This window comes from Seriola lalandi, unplaced genomic scaffold, assembly GCF_002814215.2.
Source record: "Seriola lalandi dorsalis isolate HSWRI2012SDOR001 ecotype SW California unplaced genomic scaffold, Sedor1 jcf7180002054188, whole genome shotgun sequence".
In the NCBI taxonomy this organism is placed as follows: Eukaryota; Metazoa; Chordata; class Actinopteri; order Carangiformes; family Carangidae; genus Seriola; species Seriola lalandi.
This window is the reverse complement of record NW_019524741.1, coordinates 1,166,435-1,187,791: the sequence shown is the minus strand read 5'-3', so window position 1 is coordinate 1,187,791 and position 21,357 is coordinate 1,166,435. Positions and strand designations below refer to the sequence as shown.

The 21,357-nt window shown below is 42.2% G+C and overlaps 1 protein-coding gene across 1 annotated transcript; it reads right to left on the bottom strand.

The window, feature by feature from the left end:
• Nucleotides 1-1,970: 1,970 nt before the first annotated feature.
• hgfb (hepatocyte growth factor b) lies at nucleotides 1,971-20,649 on the bottom strand. Its single transcript, XM_023403987.2, has 18 exons — nucleotides 20,470-20,649; nucleotides 18,707-18,866; nucleotides 18,294-18,406; nucleotides 17,539-17,653; nucleotides 15,617-15,765; nucleotides 13,993-14,113; nucleotides 12,784-12,902; nucleotides 10,203-10,368; nucleotides 9,968-10,101; nucleotides 9,052-9,145; nucleotides 7,684-7,814; nucleotides 6,876-6,905; nucleotides 6,186-6,291; nucleotides 5,523-5,597; nucleotides 5,126-5,275; nucleotides 4,902-5,008; nucleotides 4,258-4,400; nucleotides 1,971-3,738 (listed from the first exon to the last, which is right to left on the bottom strand). The coding sequence occupies exons 1-18, from the start codon at nucleotides 20,516-20,518 to the stop codon at nucleotides 3,559-3,561; spliced, it is 2,142 nt and encodes a 713-aa protein (XP_023259755.1). The 5' UTR covers nucleotides 20,519-20,649; the 3' UTR covers nucleotides 1,971-3,558.
• Between the last annotated feature and the right edge of the window lie 708 nt (nucleotides 20,650-21,357).

Sequence of the window (21,357 nt, the reverse complement as noted above, 5' to 3'; positions counted from 1 at the left end):
AAATACAACAGATTCCTAAAAGAGTCCACAGAGAGGAGAGAAAGTGCCTAAAAAGAAGTTAAATGACATTATGAAGACAGCCCAATTAAATTATGAAAGATATTCTTAACTAAGTCTGAAACCCAATGATCTGTAATGGGAGTCCTGTGGCTTATAAAAGCATTTCCCTGCAATAATCAGTCCCACTCATTTTTCCTCTCTCTCTTTTTTAACCACTCTCTCTCTCACTCTCTCTTTCTCTCTCTCCGTCACTCACTCACACACATGTAACACACACATATACAGAGGGATAGAGACGCCAGCAGTCGCACTCAGATCTCTGCATGCAGTCATCAGCTAAAGTACGGCAGCATGTGAGAGTTCCCTGGTACTGTGTTTGAAATGCAATGGCCAGCCAGCTACATATTCAGTTTGAAATTTATCAGGAAATGCCACATTTATCCATTACACCAACTCAGTCTGGATCTGCTCATGCACCCTTACATCTCCGGTACAGGCTGTACTTGTTCCTTCTGTAACAAACCACATTACAGGTTTAAATGAGGAAAGAAAAATGTGTCAACGTACTGAAAACTCACAGCTGTGATGGTGCAGAAAATGCATCTGTACCTGTTTCCCTGTACTTCTTAATTTGTCATAGTGCAGCACTACAAATTCATTTTGTCTCTGCAAGATTTGCCAGTAACTGCTTTGATGAAGTTGTTTAGTATAAATAGTTTGTAAATGGATTATTATTCTTAATCATAGCATAATTATTTGCTTTATTTTGGGAGCTCCTTTGAATGAGATGAGATGAGGGGTTTATCCTAAATCTATTTGTAATCAAACCACTTTGGTGAATTGGGGAACACTATGAAAGACAGAGCATTTTAGAACCATGAATGAATGTTCATTTCTTAGTCTGTTCTCTTTATAATACACACACACTCACACACACAGATACACACACACACACACTCGCAGTGCACAAGTGCTTTCATGCCAGCATGAACAGCCCTGACACAAGCCATGTTCTCTGGATCATTAGCCTCATGTATGCTGTAGATCTCACGGTGCACTGAGCCAGGGTCAAGTCAGCCACTCAGTCTCAGTGTGTGTGTGTGTGTGTTTGTATGAATGTGTGTGTGTGTGTGTATGTGTGTGTGTGCGTGTGTGCGTGCGTGCAGTTGTCCTTCAGTCTGTCTTCTTGTTTATGTCTACGTTTTCCATCTTTCTGTCCATGCAGCTGACCTGCAGATGAAAGCAAACATCTTACGCTTCATCTCCCTTTGATGCTTCTACAGTATCTGTTATCACAGAATGCTCTGTTTGTGTGTCTCTCTATGTTTGTGAGTGTGTGTGTGTGTGTGTCTGTGTATATAATATATACGTGTGTGTTGTGTCAGCATCGGTGCACAGCACACACAATGTGCATAGCAACAGAAAATGTCGATCCCTGTGTATTTTCTGCTTGCTCCATAAGTTCCTTAATACAGCATCAATGGATTCAGCGTTTAATCTCCAGCTCTCAGTCCCCGCTCTCCTGCGCTCTTTCACCTTCGCACACACACACACACACACACACACACACACACACACACACTTACACCCCTCACACCTATCTCTCACTCTGTCTATTAAGCTCTCAATAGGGTGACAGCAGAATATTGCCATTCTGTTATAGTATTTGATCAAGAGCAGCTACAAGGCTGAAATGGGTGGTGTGTGGATGAGAGTGTGACCTTAGATGTGGGAATATGTTTGTGTGTCTGTGTGTGAGGGAGAGAGAGACAGGGAGAGTGAGAGATTAGTAAGATTAGCGAGACGTCTTTATAGTCTGTGTGCTACTGTGGTGCCATCTTCTGGCCGGGGAGCTCAACAGCCTTGACTTAATTATACGGCAGGCAAGAAAAGTGACTGAGACTAAACACATTTGCATTCAGAACACTCAAACAGCGCCTTCAAAGAATGCGACAAATGAGAAAAGAAACTCAAAGATTAAAAAAACATTTATTATAGTGACAGACATCATAAAACTTTTCAAATAATTGCTGAAACTAGGTTTAACATTTAACATACTGGGTAAGATGACATGACATTTATAGTGAATCTACATTATGCAGAGAACAAAAGACAGTACTGTACAACCTGGAGAGGATAGCAGCTTGCAGCATCTTTCAGTGCACACACACACACACACACACACACGCGCGCACACACGCAACAATTTTCTCACTTTTACACAAACATAATGTAGTTATAATATAAAGTGATCTCAATCATTAACACGGGTAAAAGAGGCGTGTTAATTTGTTTCAAAGGCCTCTCAGTCGTCTCAGACAGACAATGCAGTTACAAAGACCATCCCTTCCTTTCTACGACAAAGTTTGAAGTGACAGACTTTGTGACGCTAATATCCAGAGTGGATTGGTGTTGGAGGACTGCCAAGTCCTGAGTGTGGGGAGAGGATAATTCATTCAGCTCTGGCTCAAACATGCACGAGCTCATGCACGCGCACGCACGCACACACACACACACACACACACACACACACACACACACACACGCATGCACTCTCCTTCTGCGGTTGTCTTTTTGCATACAGACACTGCTGCAGAAAAAATGTACAAAAGCAGATGTACACACACACACACACCCATGATGAATTAACACATAGGTTTAGAGAAATATGAGATTTTGTATAGAAAGAGCTTGTGTGTACACATGCATGTTACATTTTCTGCTTTTTTTCAAATTGTATAAAGGCTGACCAGCCTTACATTCCTTTTATCTACACAGGATGCAAAGAGCATCCTTCTATATACAGTCAGTGGTATCATGATAACATTACAATACTGACAATGGATTTTATTTTGGTGTTACCATACAGCTGACATCAGTATGAGACAAGAAACATGACTGAAAGCTGAAATGTAGATAACACACTGTACATCATTTATCTGCCTAACACGACATTCATTTTCCCTCGTCATAGATCTATAAGACCCAAATCACCTTTAGAGTGTCACAAATACACTCATTAAAATACTATGTACAGTAAGGGCCACTTTATTTAAGCCCCTCGGGATGCATGGAGCTTGGTAAGAGTGCCCTTAACATTGCTCTACCACTGGATAGTTTTCTAAGTGGCCCATTGATGTACTCTAAAGAGGGAGCTGCTGAACCACTGCTCTTTGGTGTTTTAAAACATTCAAGTAACGCCAGGAATCAAGAGTATTCACATGCTCGCATACCACTCTGGTGGATTTGCTACCAAGAGAAAACCATGAAAAATGGATGAAAACCAAATATTGTTTGCCTGGTTTGCTTCGAACTCAGTCGAAGACAGATTTCTTTTACTATTAGCTGCTTCAGCAGTTCATTTCTTATTTCTAAGATATGAACAGTATTACCATCCATTCATCTATCCTCAGACCAGTCTCCTATTGATCCGTGGGCTATGTAAGTATGGACAACATAGAAACCAGGTGTCCTGAGTGCACCGCGGGATTTACAGAAGTAGAGGCTCTAGGCTTGATTTTGTCCCCTGGTTCTGGTTTATTCTCTGTCTCTGTCTGGCTAAACATTCTCAGGGTTGGGGTAATATTTGAAGACCTTGTAGATCCACTGCGTGTAAAAGGGCACGTTGATGAAGATGCCAGGCTGATTGGCCCGAGCACAGCCTCTGCCATGGACGCTCACTCCAACAATAACCTTTATCTCACCATCCTGGCACACAAGAGGGCCGCCATAATCCCTCTGCAATAGAAGAAATAGATAGCACATTTTTCTGCGTCAGTGGTTAAGAAATGGCTGTCGTCACTGTTTACATATTTGACAGGGTTAAATGAAAGCAAAATGTATTTCTACACTCTCATTGACAAACACTGCCACCAGTATTTCTGAATATGGACAGATCTTTTCCAAGCTAGAAACCACAAAACCAAGGCTTTAATCGCTGATGAAATTTAGTGCAACAGTCTCCAGCTGCTCTATTTACAACAGACTGAATACTAAGCCTACAGATTGAAAGAACATTTGTTTGAGATTTAGATCAAACTGAGCTTTCAAAGCGTCATGTAGAACCAAGGCGCTAATATCCTCGTAAATTCACACTGGGAACAATTACTTTATCCAAAGGTCCAAAGGCTTGTTCTTGTTTACTAACGGGGACTGAATACACCATATGAATTCTAGAGTGGATTTTTTCTCGTCACTGAAACAGTTCGTCGGTAAAACACCTTGCTAGGAAAATAATATGCACAAGTAACAGTTTACCTCACACACTCCCTCGTTCCTCTTGCCCCCTGCACAGATCTTGGTGTTGGTGATGTGGAAGTTCCCTCTGTGCATCTCTCTACACCTCTCATTGCTGACAATGGGCAGGTCAACGGCCTTTAGCATGTCGTCATGGCCAGTGCCTGAAAGAGTTAAAAGTTGCACTTAATTGCTTCTGTTCAGTTGTAGCATATGCAATACAAATGCTGCCTATGTACTGTAGAACCCCTGTAATATAACATACATATCGTGATATATCGTATTGACCATATACTTGTTTTCAAGTGCATGTAGGAAATGCTGAATAATTTATACAGAATTCATGGCACATTTTAACTTTTATTAAAAATATCAGTTGTTCGTGAACCCATCTGTACATCAGGCCGCCCAACAAGCAGTACTCATCCAAGGTTTAGAGACATATGGCCAAAGATATAAAGTAACCAATTATTGAAGGCAGTGTTACAATATTCCTTTGCTCCTCCACCTTATACCATTTCAAAATAAAAAAGGATATAGAAAATAAATCCGGATCGCTGCAGGAAAAATGCATTATAAATGCAATATATTGCAAACCTGGGAGACATGCAGCATATTTATGTATACAACAGCGGTAGTGAATGTAGAATATATAATATCAGTACCTTTGGTCTCGCCCCACCCGTACATTTTACATATCGTTCCTTCTGGGATGGAGCACCCAGCCACAGGCAGCTGAATCGTATGGACATTGTCTGCAGGAAGGGCAGGCCTGGACACATTTAATGAACACAGAAAATACAAAGCATGATCAACATCAAGCACACACATACATACACACACAAAAATATATCAATATATCTTTGAGATCATTTTTCCAGGCACTCACTTGGACAGCCTTATAAGAGCTAAACTGGAGCCCTCAGGGCCACATATCACATGAGCTATTCTGACTTCCTGTCTCTTGGACCAGTCAGGAGCACCATCTCGAATATCAGAGACTCCCAGCCACACCCGATACTCACTGAGGTCTGGAACACTGGAGAGGCAGAAGACAGAGTTAATACTTCGTAAAATATTCCACATTTATTACTCTCCGCTGAGCAGCTCGCTCAGACTGATCAGGGCACACAGTAGCAAATGAAAAGAGTCAGTTATGCTTGAATATAGAGAGACACATATGGACTGAACAAATAAATCCTGCGATGAATACACAGAGGAATACACCGACAGTTCAAGGTTCAGATGAAAGGAGAGAATTCACATATACAGACAGCGAGCGTTACCATGAGGAGAAGCACTGTCTGTCGGTGAGTACCCACTCCTCTCGTATTAGTGAACCCCCACACCAGTGCACCGAACTGGAAAGAGCACAAAATACAAATGGCACATAAAAGCTTCATCTAACACATCAGCAGCAGTACTTGGACTAATGCTGTCATTTTAAACAAGTGTGCGTGAGAATTCAAGCTTTACAGAGGTAGTGGTGCGTATATTCCTGGCGTATAGTGGGTATAATGTTGTATAGCATTTACTGTGTAGACAGTCATGCTAACTATCAGATAAGCGTATTTGAGCATTCTGAAGAAGAAAAGAGTTTTATATATTATATTATATCTGAACGTCAGCTTTGAAGGACTCTAACCCTTACAAGTGAGGTGAGTTCTGTTTCTCTGTGAAGCTACTGGTGGCTCATAAATGTATGGCATCCAGGCTCCTAAACCCATACAAAAAAAAAAAAAAAAATCCCTGTTCAAATGTTGGCATGCATGTGGTTGCTGAGCATAGCGGGAAGGCCACTGAAACAGCATTAGAGAGCTCCAAAAACCAAAAAAAAGAACAACTCCACTACATTTTTTATGAATTCAAGGGCCGTCTGGGCAGGATGGCCTCCTGTTCTTCTTCAGTGGTGGAAGAAGATGTGTAGAATATTAAATGCAGCGCTGTACCCTTTCTGTATGCTGACCATCCAGCTTCCCTCTGATATGTTCACTGGACCTCCTCCCACGATCCTGGTTCTCTTATGGACAAAACACCCCACAGAGGACAGCTCACCTGGAAGCAGAAACACGCAGGCAGATCATTTAATACCTCATGTCATGTAATACATATTTAATTCAAGACATAAATACACATTAACAAACATACTGTTGTTAATGGTGAAATGTTGTTTACGCTATTTCAATACAAGAGGCACTTGAGCTGCCTAATGATCCACCATAATCATCATTATATTTGAAACATAAAGAGTTATGCTGATGAGGCCATTAGTTAATGTAATTATTGGATGTGTTCACATAACACATGAGTGTAATTTAAACTCTGTATGTCAAGAGACTTAGGTTCATCCTCCGCTCTCGAGTTGTATTATGTAGAGATGAATGAGTCACACACAGACCAACTCATACGCACACACCTCTCCCACTATCTTACACACGTACACAGAAACAGATGCTACCGTGACAACATAATGTCCTGCATCATGTACCATAATAGCTGCACATAAAAAGGACTCCATCAGGTTCTGGAAACATCACCACTTGCCTTGGAGGCTATCACACACAGATCAGCAGCTGAGCCACTTCGCACACAGAGACAGACGGACAGAGAGAGACAGACGAGCTGACAGAGACACTCACCCAGTGGAATGGTGTTCTGTGAAGCATCACCTGAAGAGAGGAGAGGAGACAAACGAGTATTAACCGATACAAGATAAGAGGCAACCTCACACAGGGGTGTAAATTTCACTGTGACAGTACAGCCACAGCCGCCAGGGCCCTTGTATTTGTCTCTCCTGTCACGGTCTCTTTTTGTTTCCAGAATCTGGAGTGCTTTCACTGAATGTAACAAGCCTCGTGTGGCTGCAAGTTGCAGCAATTTAACGTTTATGCTGACCATTTCCAAATACAAGATAAACAGGTTTGGATTTTTCAGTGTTCTTTTCCCATAGTTCCCGGCCAACAAATGATTTGTGATGTAAAGTATAAGTAAAAGCGTGTGTGTGTGTGTGTGTGTGTGTGTGTGTGTGTGTGTGTGTGTGTGTGTGTGTGTGTGTGTGTATATATATAAAGTAGATTTTTATTAGCCAGAAGCACAGTAGATACCTGCATGGTTTTCATATAAACACTAACATATAAAAAAAGACACAGTGATGATGCCTCTTGGGTCCATGTGGGAATCGTTAGAAAGGACCCTCCTCTGTCTTCCTGATGAGTTGTGAATCTCCTCTGACACACACTGACCCGTGAGTGTAGACAGATCTACACGCTGCAAATAATGTGCGTGTGTGTGTAAGTGAGAAGGAAAACCAGACAGAGTGCAAACAAATCTACTCTACGCTCTTAGAACCAGAGGTATAGCAAACTTTGAATTTTACACACTGTCACAGATTGTTTTCCTCCTAATGGTGTGTCTTTCTGTGTGATTGTGTGTCGGTGATGCACTCACATGGTTTTACAGTGCAGTAGTCCCAGAGTATGGCAGAGTTGTTGGTGTAACACCAGGGACCATGTTTGTCTTTGTCAGGATTTCTGCAGTAGTTTCGCTCCAGGCCAGTCATCAGCATGCCCCTCTCGCCACTGGACAAACACAAAAGATCCAATAACTAATCTTTCATCAACATTCAGTAAGCCATGAAGACAATTTTCAAAACAAACAGAATTTCTTTTCCCCCCCGTTAAGCAGATAAGTCAGCTGTTGATGAAAGTAAAAAGGATTTGCCGGTGATTTATAACTATTAGTAAAAGCTGAACAAATTTAGCCAGAAAGGATCTGGAAAGCCAAACTACACAGCTGTGTAGGCTCTCTCCCTCTGGACAAGATAAGGAGGTGATCTGCAAAGGAATTACTCACTGAGACAGCATACACCCACCTACAGAAACATACCTAATGCATGCTCATGCAAACATATCCCACACTTGAGGGTATTTTCATGTGAATTTTAAAACCACAAACAAAATTCTTCAATTCCTCAACTGATAAAGTGGGAATTTGTCAAAAGAAAAGGGAGACCACAAGAGGTCAGGAGTATGGATACCAAATGAAAGCAATCCAGACTTTCAGATCTGTGTTTGTCTGTGTTGTATTTCTAGCAGTAACTGCCGTCTCTCACTCTGACTACCTAACCCTGACTTTTGACTCTGGGCAGGAGCCAAGCGGTAGAGCTGATTGGCTTTGAGGTGTTCCTACATAGGAGGGGTTTGGGGTCAAAGGTGAGGAGTGAAGTGTATATCCCCCAGCCAAGTTATCACTGGGAGTCATTCCTGCTGAGTTAGGTCATCTTCAGGGAAACACTTCTCTAGCCACCGGGAGATGCTGGAGAAGCTAGTCATGGCACCCGCAGGAGCTGTTTTCTCCTCTGAGAATAAAGAGGCCCGACTTGATCTGCTAACAACAATAAGACTTAACTAGAGGTCAATATTCGGGCACCTCCCCGCACTAACCAGCACGTATCAGGTTCGCACACATGGTTCCTGAAAACACAAAGGCATTCTCCAGCACAGTGTCATGGACAAGCCTGTATCACAGAGAGCTAATTTCTCAAGCTCTTTCTCCTGTTGAAACCCATAAAATGTTTTCTGCTCATTATCAGCAGTTTCCTTTGATCCCACTGAGCTCTTAAAAAAAAAACCTCTACACTTTGATAGACTCTTGTGGGTTACATACGTACAAGAGCTGTGTGACATCTTGATCTCTATTTTTAGGGCAGACACTCTTGTCTGCAGTTTATTGATGGTGCATGTCTGTTTTGCACATCATGGTTTGAGTTTGGGAAAGTTATTAGGTGAAAAAGTAACACGGATCCAACGAGCCGACCTGTTGCTGTGGTCTGTCCAGGGAGCACAGGGCAGGTTTGATCTAGTCCTTGACTGTTCTCCTTGGTAATTCTCTCCAAAGCTTTCATAGCAGTCTGGATTTGGACAAAAAAAGAAGAAAGAAGTAAAAGAAATAAAATTAGAAAGACATTCTTGACACATAACACAACAAAACCTGCATGAGCACAATCGTCTTTGTGCATTATTTGCCACACAGTATTGTTTCACTACTAAAAAAAAAAATCTAGGTACTCATCAGTTATAAGCAGAAGAATCAAAACAACCCTTAGTTTCGTAGCTATTATGGTTGTCATTGGATCTAGAGCTGGGAACACAAAAAAGCCATGCACAATGATATCTTAGAAAAACATGGGTCATAAATAAGGTTTTGAAGCTCTCTGTCACCCTGCATCTCATTTCTATATGGGAACGTATTCAACCCTCTGGGGCAGACCACAACACAACCTCAGAGAGGGTTTCTAATCCCAAAGCAAGGCCGCAAAATCTCAAAGAAATACCCCTCAGATCCCTTGGGAAATTTGAATTTGTGTGCTCAGCCATAGATCTACATCTTTTACTTCCAAATCACTTGCTACCCCAGAAAGAATCCCATCCAGCACTAATCCTTCCACTCCATCTTTCACTGTCCAGTGAGACCTGACGATCCTGAGCTGCTGTCAGAAATCGTTTATGTGATGCGCGGTGGTCAGTCCTTCCCACAGTCCTATAGGGCTACAGTTTTCCACAGGGACGGAGTGAACGTGGTTACAAAATGATAAGTGTGGTTACAGGGTCTCATGTGAACTCCACGGTCCACAAAATATGAAAATGCCAAATATTTCTCTGCTTCCGATGTGGGGAAAATCAGCTTTTCCCTTGTTGTTTTGAGTGTTAGCTAAAGCTGTTGAGTCTCTCACCGCTGACAGGCTTGTTCTGGGTGCCACACTGAGGGATGTTGGTGCAGAACATTGTGCGGACTCTTGGGTCCGTAGTGAAGCACCAGGGGAATTCTTGGCCATCTGGATTTCGACAGTAGTTTTCTCTTAGGTCCCTGGAAAACAGAGAGAAAGTTCTCCTCTAGTCTGCTTGAATATAAGTGCATGCAGGTGGGTGAGTGAGTGGATGGTTGTCTTATGCGAGTGTCTGACTCACTTGCAGAGGTAGGCTTGAGGTAAGAATGTGTGGTTATGGGGATACTGGGAGTCCCAGCGTTGGCAGGTGAGTCCAGTGGGCGTCACGTCCACGATCCCCCTATAACCTTCTCCTCTGCCCTTATAACACTCGGGTGTTTCCACCAGGTTACTTTTGGGAGGTGTTTCTGTGAAAGAGCAAAACAAATCAAGGGGTGGTTTAGGTTGGTCAAGGTAGCATACAATATGTGTGACATAGTTATTCAGCCTTTTCCAACAACCCACGTAAGACTGTGTAAGCTTGGGTTGTTGGAAAAGGCTGAAGAAAATAATGTAGTATATAGTATATATAATATATATATAGTGTGTAGCAGTTATGACTCTAGGTCTTGGGGTATTGTAATTGGGGGATACTCGTTAAAAGACAATTCATGCTTGAGACAACTGAGGAGATCTCATGATGGAAACAGTCAATTAAGATGATTGAAACTTACAAACACCAAACCATCCACACTAAACAACAAGTAGCCTTTAAATACACTCGTCTTGTTATAGACCACCCCCAAATTCCACATCAGGATAAAATTTTACATGTGGCCGTACCAACATAAATAAGGAAATCCATCAAAGAAAATTTGGCTTGCTAGTTTATCCTGCGATTTGTACAAAAAAAAGGCAAAGAAGTGGTTAAAATTCAAACATGGGTGAAATGTTGGATGGGGAGATGTGGAAAACAATGAGTGTGAACTGCAGAGAGAGGTGGAGGTAAGTGAACTTTGTAAGCGCGAGACAAATGAACTGTGGCACTACAATGAAACCTTGATGAACTAGATTGTAGATTTGTAAAAAAAAAAATAACACTCATGGCACACCACACAGTTTCCTCATTCGCCTGTCGTTTGTAGATTTGTAGATAGTTAATTATTATTTCTCCCAACTCCCACTTTCCAGTTCTAACAATCGCACAATGCAGGATTTTATCTCTCGACTGTCAGAACCAAATGGTTTAGACCGTTACAGACAATTTGTTCCGATCGGGAGTGACGGCCAAATCATTTGGCCCAAATATTCCAGTGTGTGTGCACCTTCAGGCCTTCCAGTGTTAACATGAGAGTTGCTAATATTTCCCTTTATCTGGTTCTATTCATATTGTTGTAGTACATGTACAAACAGTTATAAAGAATAATGAATTGGAAATGATTTAGAACTCAGGAAATATTCAGTGTGACAGTGCCTTTGACATGATGAATAGCTGAACAGCCTCAATGTTTTGGCCACCTGCTTTCCTCAGAGCAGCTCCCTCTACGGGTTTAAAAGATCTGCAGTATAATGAGGCTAATATGGCCAACATAGGAAAAACGAGGCAGGAAATCTTATCTGCTCTACTTTTATTTACAGAAAAGCAGCTCATTACACACAAGCAACACAAGTTCATTAGCCTTAACATTGTGCCTGATTGTATCCAACAATGTGTAAAACTGCAGATCTTCAAGACTCTAAAACAGACGTTTTCTGCACATACAATACGTCTAAAAATAGATATGCACTAGTTGTGACAGTAAACAAAAGAGCAGGCCTTGACAAAAGAACACTTTGTCTCTCTGTCTCTTGCTCTCTCCTCTCTGCCTTGTTTTGATTAAGGCTAACTGGGTCGTAAACTTGGTCTGTTCCCAACAAACTCCCATATCAGAGAGAGGGAGAGAGAGAGAGAGAGAGAAAGAATGAGGGACCGAGAAAGATGGAGAATGCGGAGGGTGGGAGATGGTTTTTTAGAAGGGAAAAAAGCAGGGGGGAACAGTGAATCACTGGGTCCATATGGAGGAGTGCCATCTAGTAAACATGGTGCCAGGACTGCTGATGATTCTAGCAGGCAAACAGGCCAGTCACAGACCCAGGAGAAAGCAGCTGAGTCCAACAATAACACCACTGCTCTGTCTGTTTTATGTTCTCGAGGACCACAGTGGCTGTCTCAGTGCATCGTCACTGATTGCAGGCTCAACTCTGAGCATACAGTATCTGTTGGTTATAGACACACATACAACGCGAAGCCAGACATGACACATACACCTTGCTCTTACACATCAATCACACTGCTTGTGCTAAGTGTATAAGTTGTGATGAAAGTGATCTGCTTGTAGTGTGAATGAGCCTTATGTAGTGTCTGGGTGTGTAACAGGAAGTTAATGTGGAGCAGTAACTGAGCCCTCTGCGGTTTGAACACTACACGTAAGAGCTGGCATAGAGCAATAAACAGCAGGCCAGTGGCACAGGAGAAAAATAAACATTCTGGCTATTAGAGAAGACATAACAGAGAGCCAAACCTAAGAGGGGAACTACTCTGTGTGTGTGTGTGTGTATGTGTGTGTGTGTGTGTGTGTGTGTGTGTGTGGGTGTGTCTGTTTGTGTGTATTTAATTCTAGCAGCGAATGAGATGGAGAACAGTGGTAAAACGAAAGGTACAGGAAGTTGTAAATTCTTGTGCAGTCAATCACACATCAGAACACAAACAAACCCACGCACAGACATGTATAGATCCCACTTAACATGCATGACAAATGCTAATGCATTCGACCACGCACAAACAAACATGCATGCATTCTCACCACAAACTTTGATGTTGCAGTACTCCCAGGGTTTGTTTGGGTCTGTGGTAAAGCACCAGGGCCTGTGGCGTCCATCTGGGTTCCTACAGTAGTTGTCATCCAGGCCCTTGTCAGGGTACCTAATACAAAACATGCAGTATAATACAACCTCAGTATATATAAGAGTGAAAAGCACATCAGAAAATCACATTGCTGCACGGCCCACAGCACAACTCTCGGACTTGAAGTTGAGTAACATTGGCACAAAACGCTAATCGTCACATCATTCTTAAAGCCCAGCGGTACCTGAAAAGAGAATCATGTTTCCATTGTCCTACTGAATCCTTATGAGAAGATGTAGAGGCGGGGAGACAATTCACCGCATTGCATGCAACTGAAGCATTAATAACTGGAATGGTGCAAGGACTCCATCTGTGAATCTGTTCAGAGCTCAGGGGTGCGAGGAAGATAATAAGCTGCACCACTGCCGGTGTTCTACAGTAAGTAATCCCCAAGTCCCACATCTCCTCCAGGCCTGCAGCCTCCAGGCGGTGCAGTATCAGGCTGTGGGACCCTCTCATTACATTAGTGCTATGAGCAGTCTGGGACCTCGTTTACACAAACACTGGGATGATTAAGGATGTGTTAACGAGTCCCCACTAATCCAGACCACCTGCCAACCAACTAGCTGGAACACTCTCTTGACACAGACGCACACCGCTGGCGTGCACACACACACACACACACACACACACACACACACACACACCTAAACAAAGAGCATGCAAGGAATATTAATTCAGACTAAAATATATGGCCTCTTTAAAATAGGTATAAGCTTATCTCATGGCTGGAGTCTGCTTCATAATCTGCTGAGAGCTTAAAGGAATTTGGGCCAATTAAGTCAGAAAGAAGAGTTTTCCCAGCATAGCGCTGCTAAAAACACAAAATTACACACTGAGCTCTGGTGACATTCATTCAGGGAAAGGCACAGAAAGATCACTTCATCTCCAGAGTTAGTGCACCACGACCATATGAAATTATTCTTTGAACCTATTATTACATAAAGTATTCTTATGCTTTTTGCTATTACATTATATATATATATATATATATATATATATATCCACGGGCTTAAGTGTGATTGAGCATGCACAATCTAGTGTGATGAAGAGTGATGCAGATACGGGTGTGTGTGTGTGTGTGTGTGTGTGTGTGTGTGTGTGTTACCTCTTGGGGTGGTACAGGTGTTTGTGTGGTTCATCCAGGTCCCAGCGCTGACATTCCTTTCCACTCTCTGTGTGGTCCATGGGTCCTCTGTAATCTTCCCCATTACAGTTCATACACTCCACTATGGAGAAATGAGACACACACACACACACACACACACACACACACACACACACACAAACACCCAGAACAAACCGTTTAGAGAAACACTGACTGAAACTATCAGCAGGAAGGGTTTTGTTTTCACAAAGAGACACTTGACACACAAAAATAAATCAGGATGATTTTTTAGTAGCATAGCAATGGGTTGACAAAGCAATAAACTCGAATAAAGTGCACCATTCACAAAATTTTTTATGTGATGATTTTGCCCCAAAATAGTTATGCAACATTTTGCAATAAACCCTTTCATAAATATTTAATAGATCTCCCTTAGGTTCAGACATTATATACACAGCACTTAAAGTATGGAAGCACATATTATAATGAAGGTGAAGCTCTCTTTGTTGTAGAGAAGACACCATTGGGTGCATGGTGAGTAGAACACCCTGACTAGTGTAAACAACAGAGAGCATGCAGATTAGAAACAGATGTTTATGAGTCCACTGCTGTCATTACAGAGCACATTTAATACCACTGGCTGCATGTGTATGTGTGCTTGCGCAAGCCACGTTTGCGTGTCTGTGTGTATGTTTCCTATTAGGACCGGCTAATTTCTCGACAAACCCTTCCAGTCATTTTCTTCTGAACGAATGCAGGCTTTCTATCACAATAAAAAGTCATTATCTCTGTTATACAACTTGTGATAACCCAGTGGGACACCATATGTGAGCCGCAGAGCAAGAAGGATTCCCGCCCTGTCTTATCGAACCACAGCCTGCTTCCTCATTAACATGATCCAGTGTCATACATGCAGTGGAAACACCCCATCTGACAGCATGAATCCCCAGGGATTAGATAACAGAGGTCATTATCATCCCTTTCTTCAGGGAGACATCAGTTTCTGACAGTAATATTGTGTGATATAACATAGAGGCTGAAACGCCGGTGGGAAAGTGCTTTTCTCTCATCACAACCGGATAAATATCAAAGTTTTGTTTATACAGACTCTCAACTGGAACTCAACGGGTTTCCTTCTATGTGCAGCACAGGGACAAAAAACACCTAACATTTTATGTATAGGAGACAACAGAGGGATTAATATCCTCTTGCATTCCAACACCAGGCTCTTTAGGTCGAACCATTTACAAAACCTGAAACTGATGGAATGAGAGAGGACAGCATAAACTGAACCACACACCTGGAAACAGCTGCAGCTGGTCTCAGTAAATAAAGAAAACCTGTGCACCCACACACATACATACACACACACACACACACACACACACACACACACAGCTGTGGAGCGGAGCACAGCCAGCGATGCTTAGTCCAAGGTACTATGTGATTGCCTAATTTGCTGCAGCTCATTTCAGACTATCAAGCCTGAATTGGTGAGGCAATTTGCAATGTGGAATGGGCATTATCTTAAGATGAATGTCTGCTCGTATATATGCAGACATAGTTTGTGTGTGTGTGTGTGTGTGTGTGTGTGTGTGTGTGTGTGTGTGTTTATGTAGCCTACCCTGTGAACACTGTGGTATGCCACACTCCTGGTGTCTGAGGTGTGGCCTGGGGTCAGTGGTAAAACACCACGGGCCAACGGTGGAGTTGTCCGGGTTACGACAGTAGTTTTCTCTGAGGTCCTTCTTCCTGAACCTCTTAGACATGAATCTGTCAGAAACAGAGCTGCAGTTACACAAACAGACACACATGTACCAAGACCGGTTGCCAAATATTTCAGCTAGCATGCAGAGCAACCTCTTTTTGAAAAACACCCAAGGCCACGGTTTCTGCTGTAGTTTTTTAATCTCTGACAGAATGACAAATCCTGCTGCGTAACTCTGATGGCTGAAACCTGCCAGTAAACATGACCACTGGAAATTAACAAGTGCAAAATTAATTGATGCTAATGCTGAAGGATCAAGCTGTTGGTGACACAATGTTATTAATGGGAGAAAACACATTAATATGGGGGGAAAATGTTTGGTTTTCCATGAAGCAGGTTCTGAATGTAGCGTAAACACATTGACAAATGACTCACATCTTCTACATCAGGCAAGCACATGGCTGTGGTCACCAGTTGTGATGATGGGCATAGTGTAATCTTTGAGTCAAGCTGTGTTTTTCCACATGATGATGAAAAGATGAGGTTCTGAAGTAGTTTTTTCAGTGGAGTGGGTAATGACGGGGACAGAAATGAGATGGCCATTGCAGGGCAATCACTAAAGAGGAGAAACCTTTTACTGATAAAAATGCAATTTGTTCTTGTGTGTGTGTGTGTGTGTGTGTGTGTGTGTGTGTGTGTGTGTGTGTGTGTGTGAGAGAGAGTTTCCCATGCCTGTAAGCCGACTGATAAAACAAAGCGCCTGGGTTTAATTACCTGATCTAGAGACATTAACAGTAGTCTGATAAAGCAGGTTCACTGGAGGAACAAACGTACACTGCCCTCTTTTATTCATCTGCAGTGACAACTCACTACAAAGCCTTTCAAAGCCATTTAATACCTCTGAGGAGAGGGGGATGCAGACGGAGGGAGATAGCATGAGATTCAAAGATAATAAAGTTCTAAGAAGAGGTGTGTGTGTTGTGTTTAAGGCTCTCTAATAATTATAAATATCTGCCACAAGAAAAACTTTGTCCTTATTTTACTGCTATTTTCTCCTGAGTGTTGTTTTTCCAAGATTGTCCTCCCTTTACACAAAATATTGTACTGCAAACATGGCCACAGTAGAACAGTGTAAAGATGCAAGGGATAGGAAAGGAATATCTTTGAATCAGTTTAATTAAATGTCATGTAATATGTTTTCTTTTTACTAATGGAGTCATTTGTGTCAGATTGTCATCTTTCAGAAACCATAATGGGACTTTTTTACACTCAAGATAAACTAGTAGTAGTAGTAGACTGAGTATAAAATCCTTTCTTACTTACCAGGTAGTTTTTCAAGAAAAGTTTTACTTTCACTTTCATAATCCTATAGAAAACATTGTTTTACTTGCATCTTATGTTTTCAGACTCCACTCAGTTGGTTCATTTTGGTATACGGAGCTACGCTGTATCAGGAAGTCTGCCTGTCGAAAAATTAGCTTTATCTGGGAATTAATTTAGCCGAATGTACCTAGAGTTTAACCAAAGGCTGCATATTAGATATGATGCTAATCCCGGTAAAACACACTAACACGTGTGCGCACACACATGCTTTGATAAACAGTAGAGCCGTAGCAGGAAATGATCTGTGACTGTGTAAAGCCTTACAATGATGTCAGTTCTGATGAATGACTGCTCCCAGGAGCCTAATCAACCCCTAATATATCATACTCATATACACATAAAAACACATACTGACTAGCCTCTAGCTACTAGCTAATTGCATCACTAACTGGCCAACACTAACAGTAAGAGGCACCTTTAACACTATTTTGTTTGACGTTGGTGGGGAGTCTTACTTGTGTTCATGAGGAATGGGAGAGGCCCAGGCCTGGCACAGGATCCCGCTCACTGTCACCGACCTCCGCCCCCTGTAGCTCTGACCTGTACCAACAATGCACTCTCTCACGTAGTCTGAAAGAGAGGCAGAAAGAGCGAGGATGAGGAGAGATACAGACCGAGAGACAAAATGACAGTACAAGAGCGTGAGTGGGCGTGATGAGCCAACAACCTGAGAGCATTTGTTTTGTACAAAGAGCCAGCGTGGATGATGAAGAAAACAGACAGAAGATGTTCAGCTATAACACTGAGCTTAACAAGGACTTGACGGTGCCAAAAGCCAAATCTGTTTTCCTAATCTTCTGCAAAACATTTGGATCAAGTGAAATAGGCTACACAGCCTGTGTATTCAGTGTTGTGGTCAGTCCAGAGTCAAGTGGGGCGGGGGTTTCCACCGTTTACACAAACACCGCTTAATGACAGAAAATGAACCATAATGTGCCGCAACACCATAAACATGACAATGGTCCTTGCCCTTCCTCGGCTTCCTCTTGAGGACTGCCATCAGTACAAAGCTAAATCACTCTGGAAAAATTTTTTTATTTCTAGTTATAAAATAGCAACAAAGAGTATACTGTATATACTGAGGCAGTGTTGCTGATTACAAGTGAGACTCTGTAAAGAAGTTTTTTTCTGATGGAAAGATATGGCGATAGGGGGAGACACTGCTTTGGTATCAGCTGGTAGAGAGACAAGGTGGAAGAGTAAAGGTCACCTTTCTTTTGATAGAGTTGGTAGTTGAAGTCCTGTTGGATCTGAGCTCCTGGTGAGTTCCTGTCGAATGACAGCCACTGGCATTTCCTGTTTTTATGATCATAGAGGAACGCTCTGGGGAATATGGAGGAAAGGAAAGGAGGCAGAGAGAAAGAGGATGAGGGAAATAGTCGGTTTTCTTTAAATTCTTAGAACGAAAAGCAACAGAGGGCAATTAAAACAACTGCTACATAAGTATGCAAAGCACTTAGGAGGCCCGCCAGACCAGACGGACAGCACTGGATTGTACCTTTGAAAAGCATAATTAAGGAACTTGAGGAACCACCACGTTACTCTCGACAGCCATTCATTTTGTAGGAGAGTTACTTTACCATGAAGCTGGAAGGGTAACGCCATGAGACACACGAGACATACCTGCAGGTGAAGGGGAGCCTTTTGTTGCGGCTGCAGGATCTGGCGCACCTGACCATGTTCAGCTTCCTGCTTTTGGTCAGATGGGAAGAATCAGGAGATGCGACAACCAGTCGAACACCATCAGTCTTCTGATAGTCCTGGAGTGCATTTCGTCTGCCCTCTGATACACAGTTACATAACATCGTTATTCAGCAGTGTTTATTTTACATTCTATATGCACATTTAGCTGACACTTATCTACACATAGTGTAAATTAGAGATATGCACTGCTCAAGGCCAAGTCAGGCAGGAGACAAGCTGTTGTTTGCATCAAACCAGAGACATGGTGGACAATATGACAGTCTAATAACTTGACTACATAACTCTACCACTAAGCTTATGGCTCTGATGGGCATAATGCATGCAAGCCTCCTCATTGCAACAGGCAAGTATGCTTACTGTTCGGTTAGTTTTATTTTCTTATTTATTCATCATTGAAAATGCACACATGCACACTAGCAAACCTTACTCTGTGGCCTGGGAGACACAGTGGTTGATCTGCTAATGAGCCCGGCCAGACTGAGAACACCAGGCAACAGCATTACAATGTGTGAATTAGTCTGCTTCAACAGTTATTAATCTACAGGACCTAATAGGATGCACAGTCATTTATCACTGCCCTCAGTGAAACCAAGGCTCTCTCTCTCTCTCTCTCTCTCTCTCTCTCACACACACACACACACACACACACACACAGTGTCTGTATGTTTCTTCGGTTGTCAGGTTCTCTACTTCTCATGAGCCAGTTAAGACATTTACATTCAGAGAGAAAACTCACCTCCTCTTTTCTCCCCCTCATACCTATTTCAACTTTTTACCTATTTGCACTTCAGTCTACAAGAGCTTCCATCAACACAGGAATCATGCGGTGTTTGTGTTGGATAGTTGCATGAAAAGCTGTCGATTCTTAGACTTATCATCAGATATCAGTGGCCCGTGTTTCAGAGTCAGTAGATCTGGGTGTTTGGGGGACGTGGGTGAGCAACCTGAGGATCGCAGAGGACCCGGCCCCATCATGTTTGTCCAATCCCCAACTTGACTTCACCGGCTCGGCAGTTTCTCTGCCTGAGTGCCGAAGAGCAATGAGCCGCGAAATCGCACTCTGTCAGGACTCCTGGATGACTGATTCACTAATTTGATTTTAATATGGGTCATTTTGTGGGACAGTGAGTTTTATCTAGTCGCTTTATCATAGGATTGATTTATCTCGTGGTCTGATCACCTCTGTCTTAATGCGTCCCTATGCGGTGAAACGCGCGCGGTTGCAAGAGTTGAGATTAAAAAAAAAAATAAAAAAAAACGTGCTGGATCGTCAGAATAATGGCAACAGCATCATTTTCATCTGTGTCCAAAAGCTGATTATGTTTTCCAGGAACGACCAGTTAGAGAAATGTTTTCGCAAAGTAAGAAGCACTGACTCTGCATTACCCTTATAGAAATAGATGCGAAAATAACTAAGAATTTCCCAGGAGGAAACATCCCAGTTAAAAAACAAACAAACAAAGAAACAGTAGCCCACACACTGTAAAGTGTAAATAGGCTACTGCACTGCAGAGCTGTTATGTGAATATTACAACCGATAATAATAAAGTTGTATTAATGAAGCCAGTGTTTGAGAGGCTGTGGAGCGCAGACTAGTGCGTTCAAACAAGCAGCTCCAGCCCACTGGCAGACGACAGGCAGCTATTCGAGCAGTTGTAAATAGTTTTCTCACAAAAACTTACCAGAACAAGAAACGACGAAGAATCCGAAAATGAGCTTGTAAATCCACATCGCCTTGTCACACAACAACAACAACAACAGTTTCGGGGGGGGGGGAAACAAATTGGAAATGCTGCTTTACTGTTGCTGTCGGACCGCAACCAGGAGATGTTGCCTCCACCACTGCACAGATGATGCGTCTCCTCTCTAAGTACTTCCTCGCCTCCCTCCCTCCCCCCTCCCTCTCTGAGTGTGTGTATGACTTTATCTCTCCCTTTCTTTTATCTCTTTCTCTTTCTGTCTGTATCACCCCCTCTCTCTGTGTTATTTAATGGCCTGAAAATATTATTGACAAAGTTTCAGTGAAAATGTCTTAATTCTTGTTTGTGTATTCAGACCCCATAACCAACCCCTATTATGAGAACATGTGCGTGCAAATTGTGGTTCTTTCTTTATTTCTATCTTTCTTTCTTTCTTTCTCTCTCTCTTTCTTTCTTTCTTTCTTTCTTTCTTTCTTTCTTTTTTCCATCTTCATTTTAGTCCCCCTGCCTCAATTTCTTCCTTTTTACATTGGCTAAAACAAAACCTTAGAAAAAGCACTTTTCAAAAACAAAGCAACTTATAAACCTTTGTCGACATTTAGGATTATTATCATAGCAGTAGAAAAACAAATTGCTTGTTGGAGATGCTCAAGCTGAGATTCAATGTATAACTATGGGGACAGCATCCACACCCTGTGCAACACTTATTCTGTTCCAGAACCAACAGGAAAGCTTTTAGCTATTACATTTACAAATCTCACAAAACACAATGAGGATGCCACATATAGGCCTACACTTACGATTACGTCTGACTGAGCTATACATACTGCATATGTCCCTGCGGGGAAATTAGATTATTTATTCACCAGA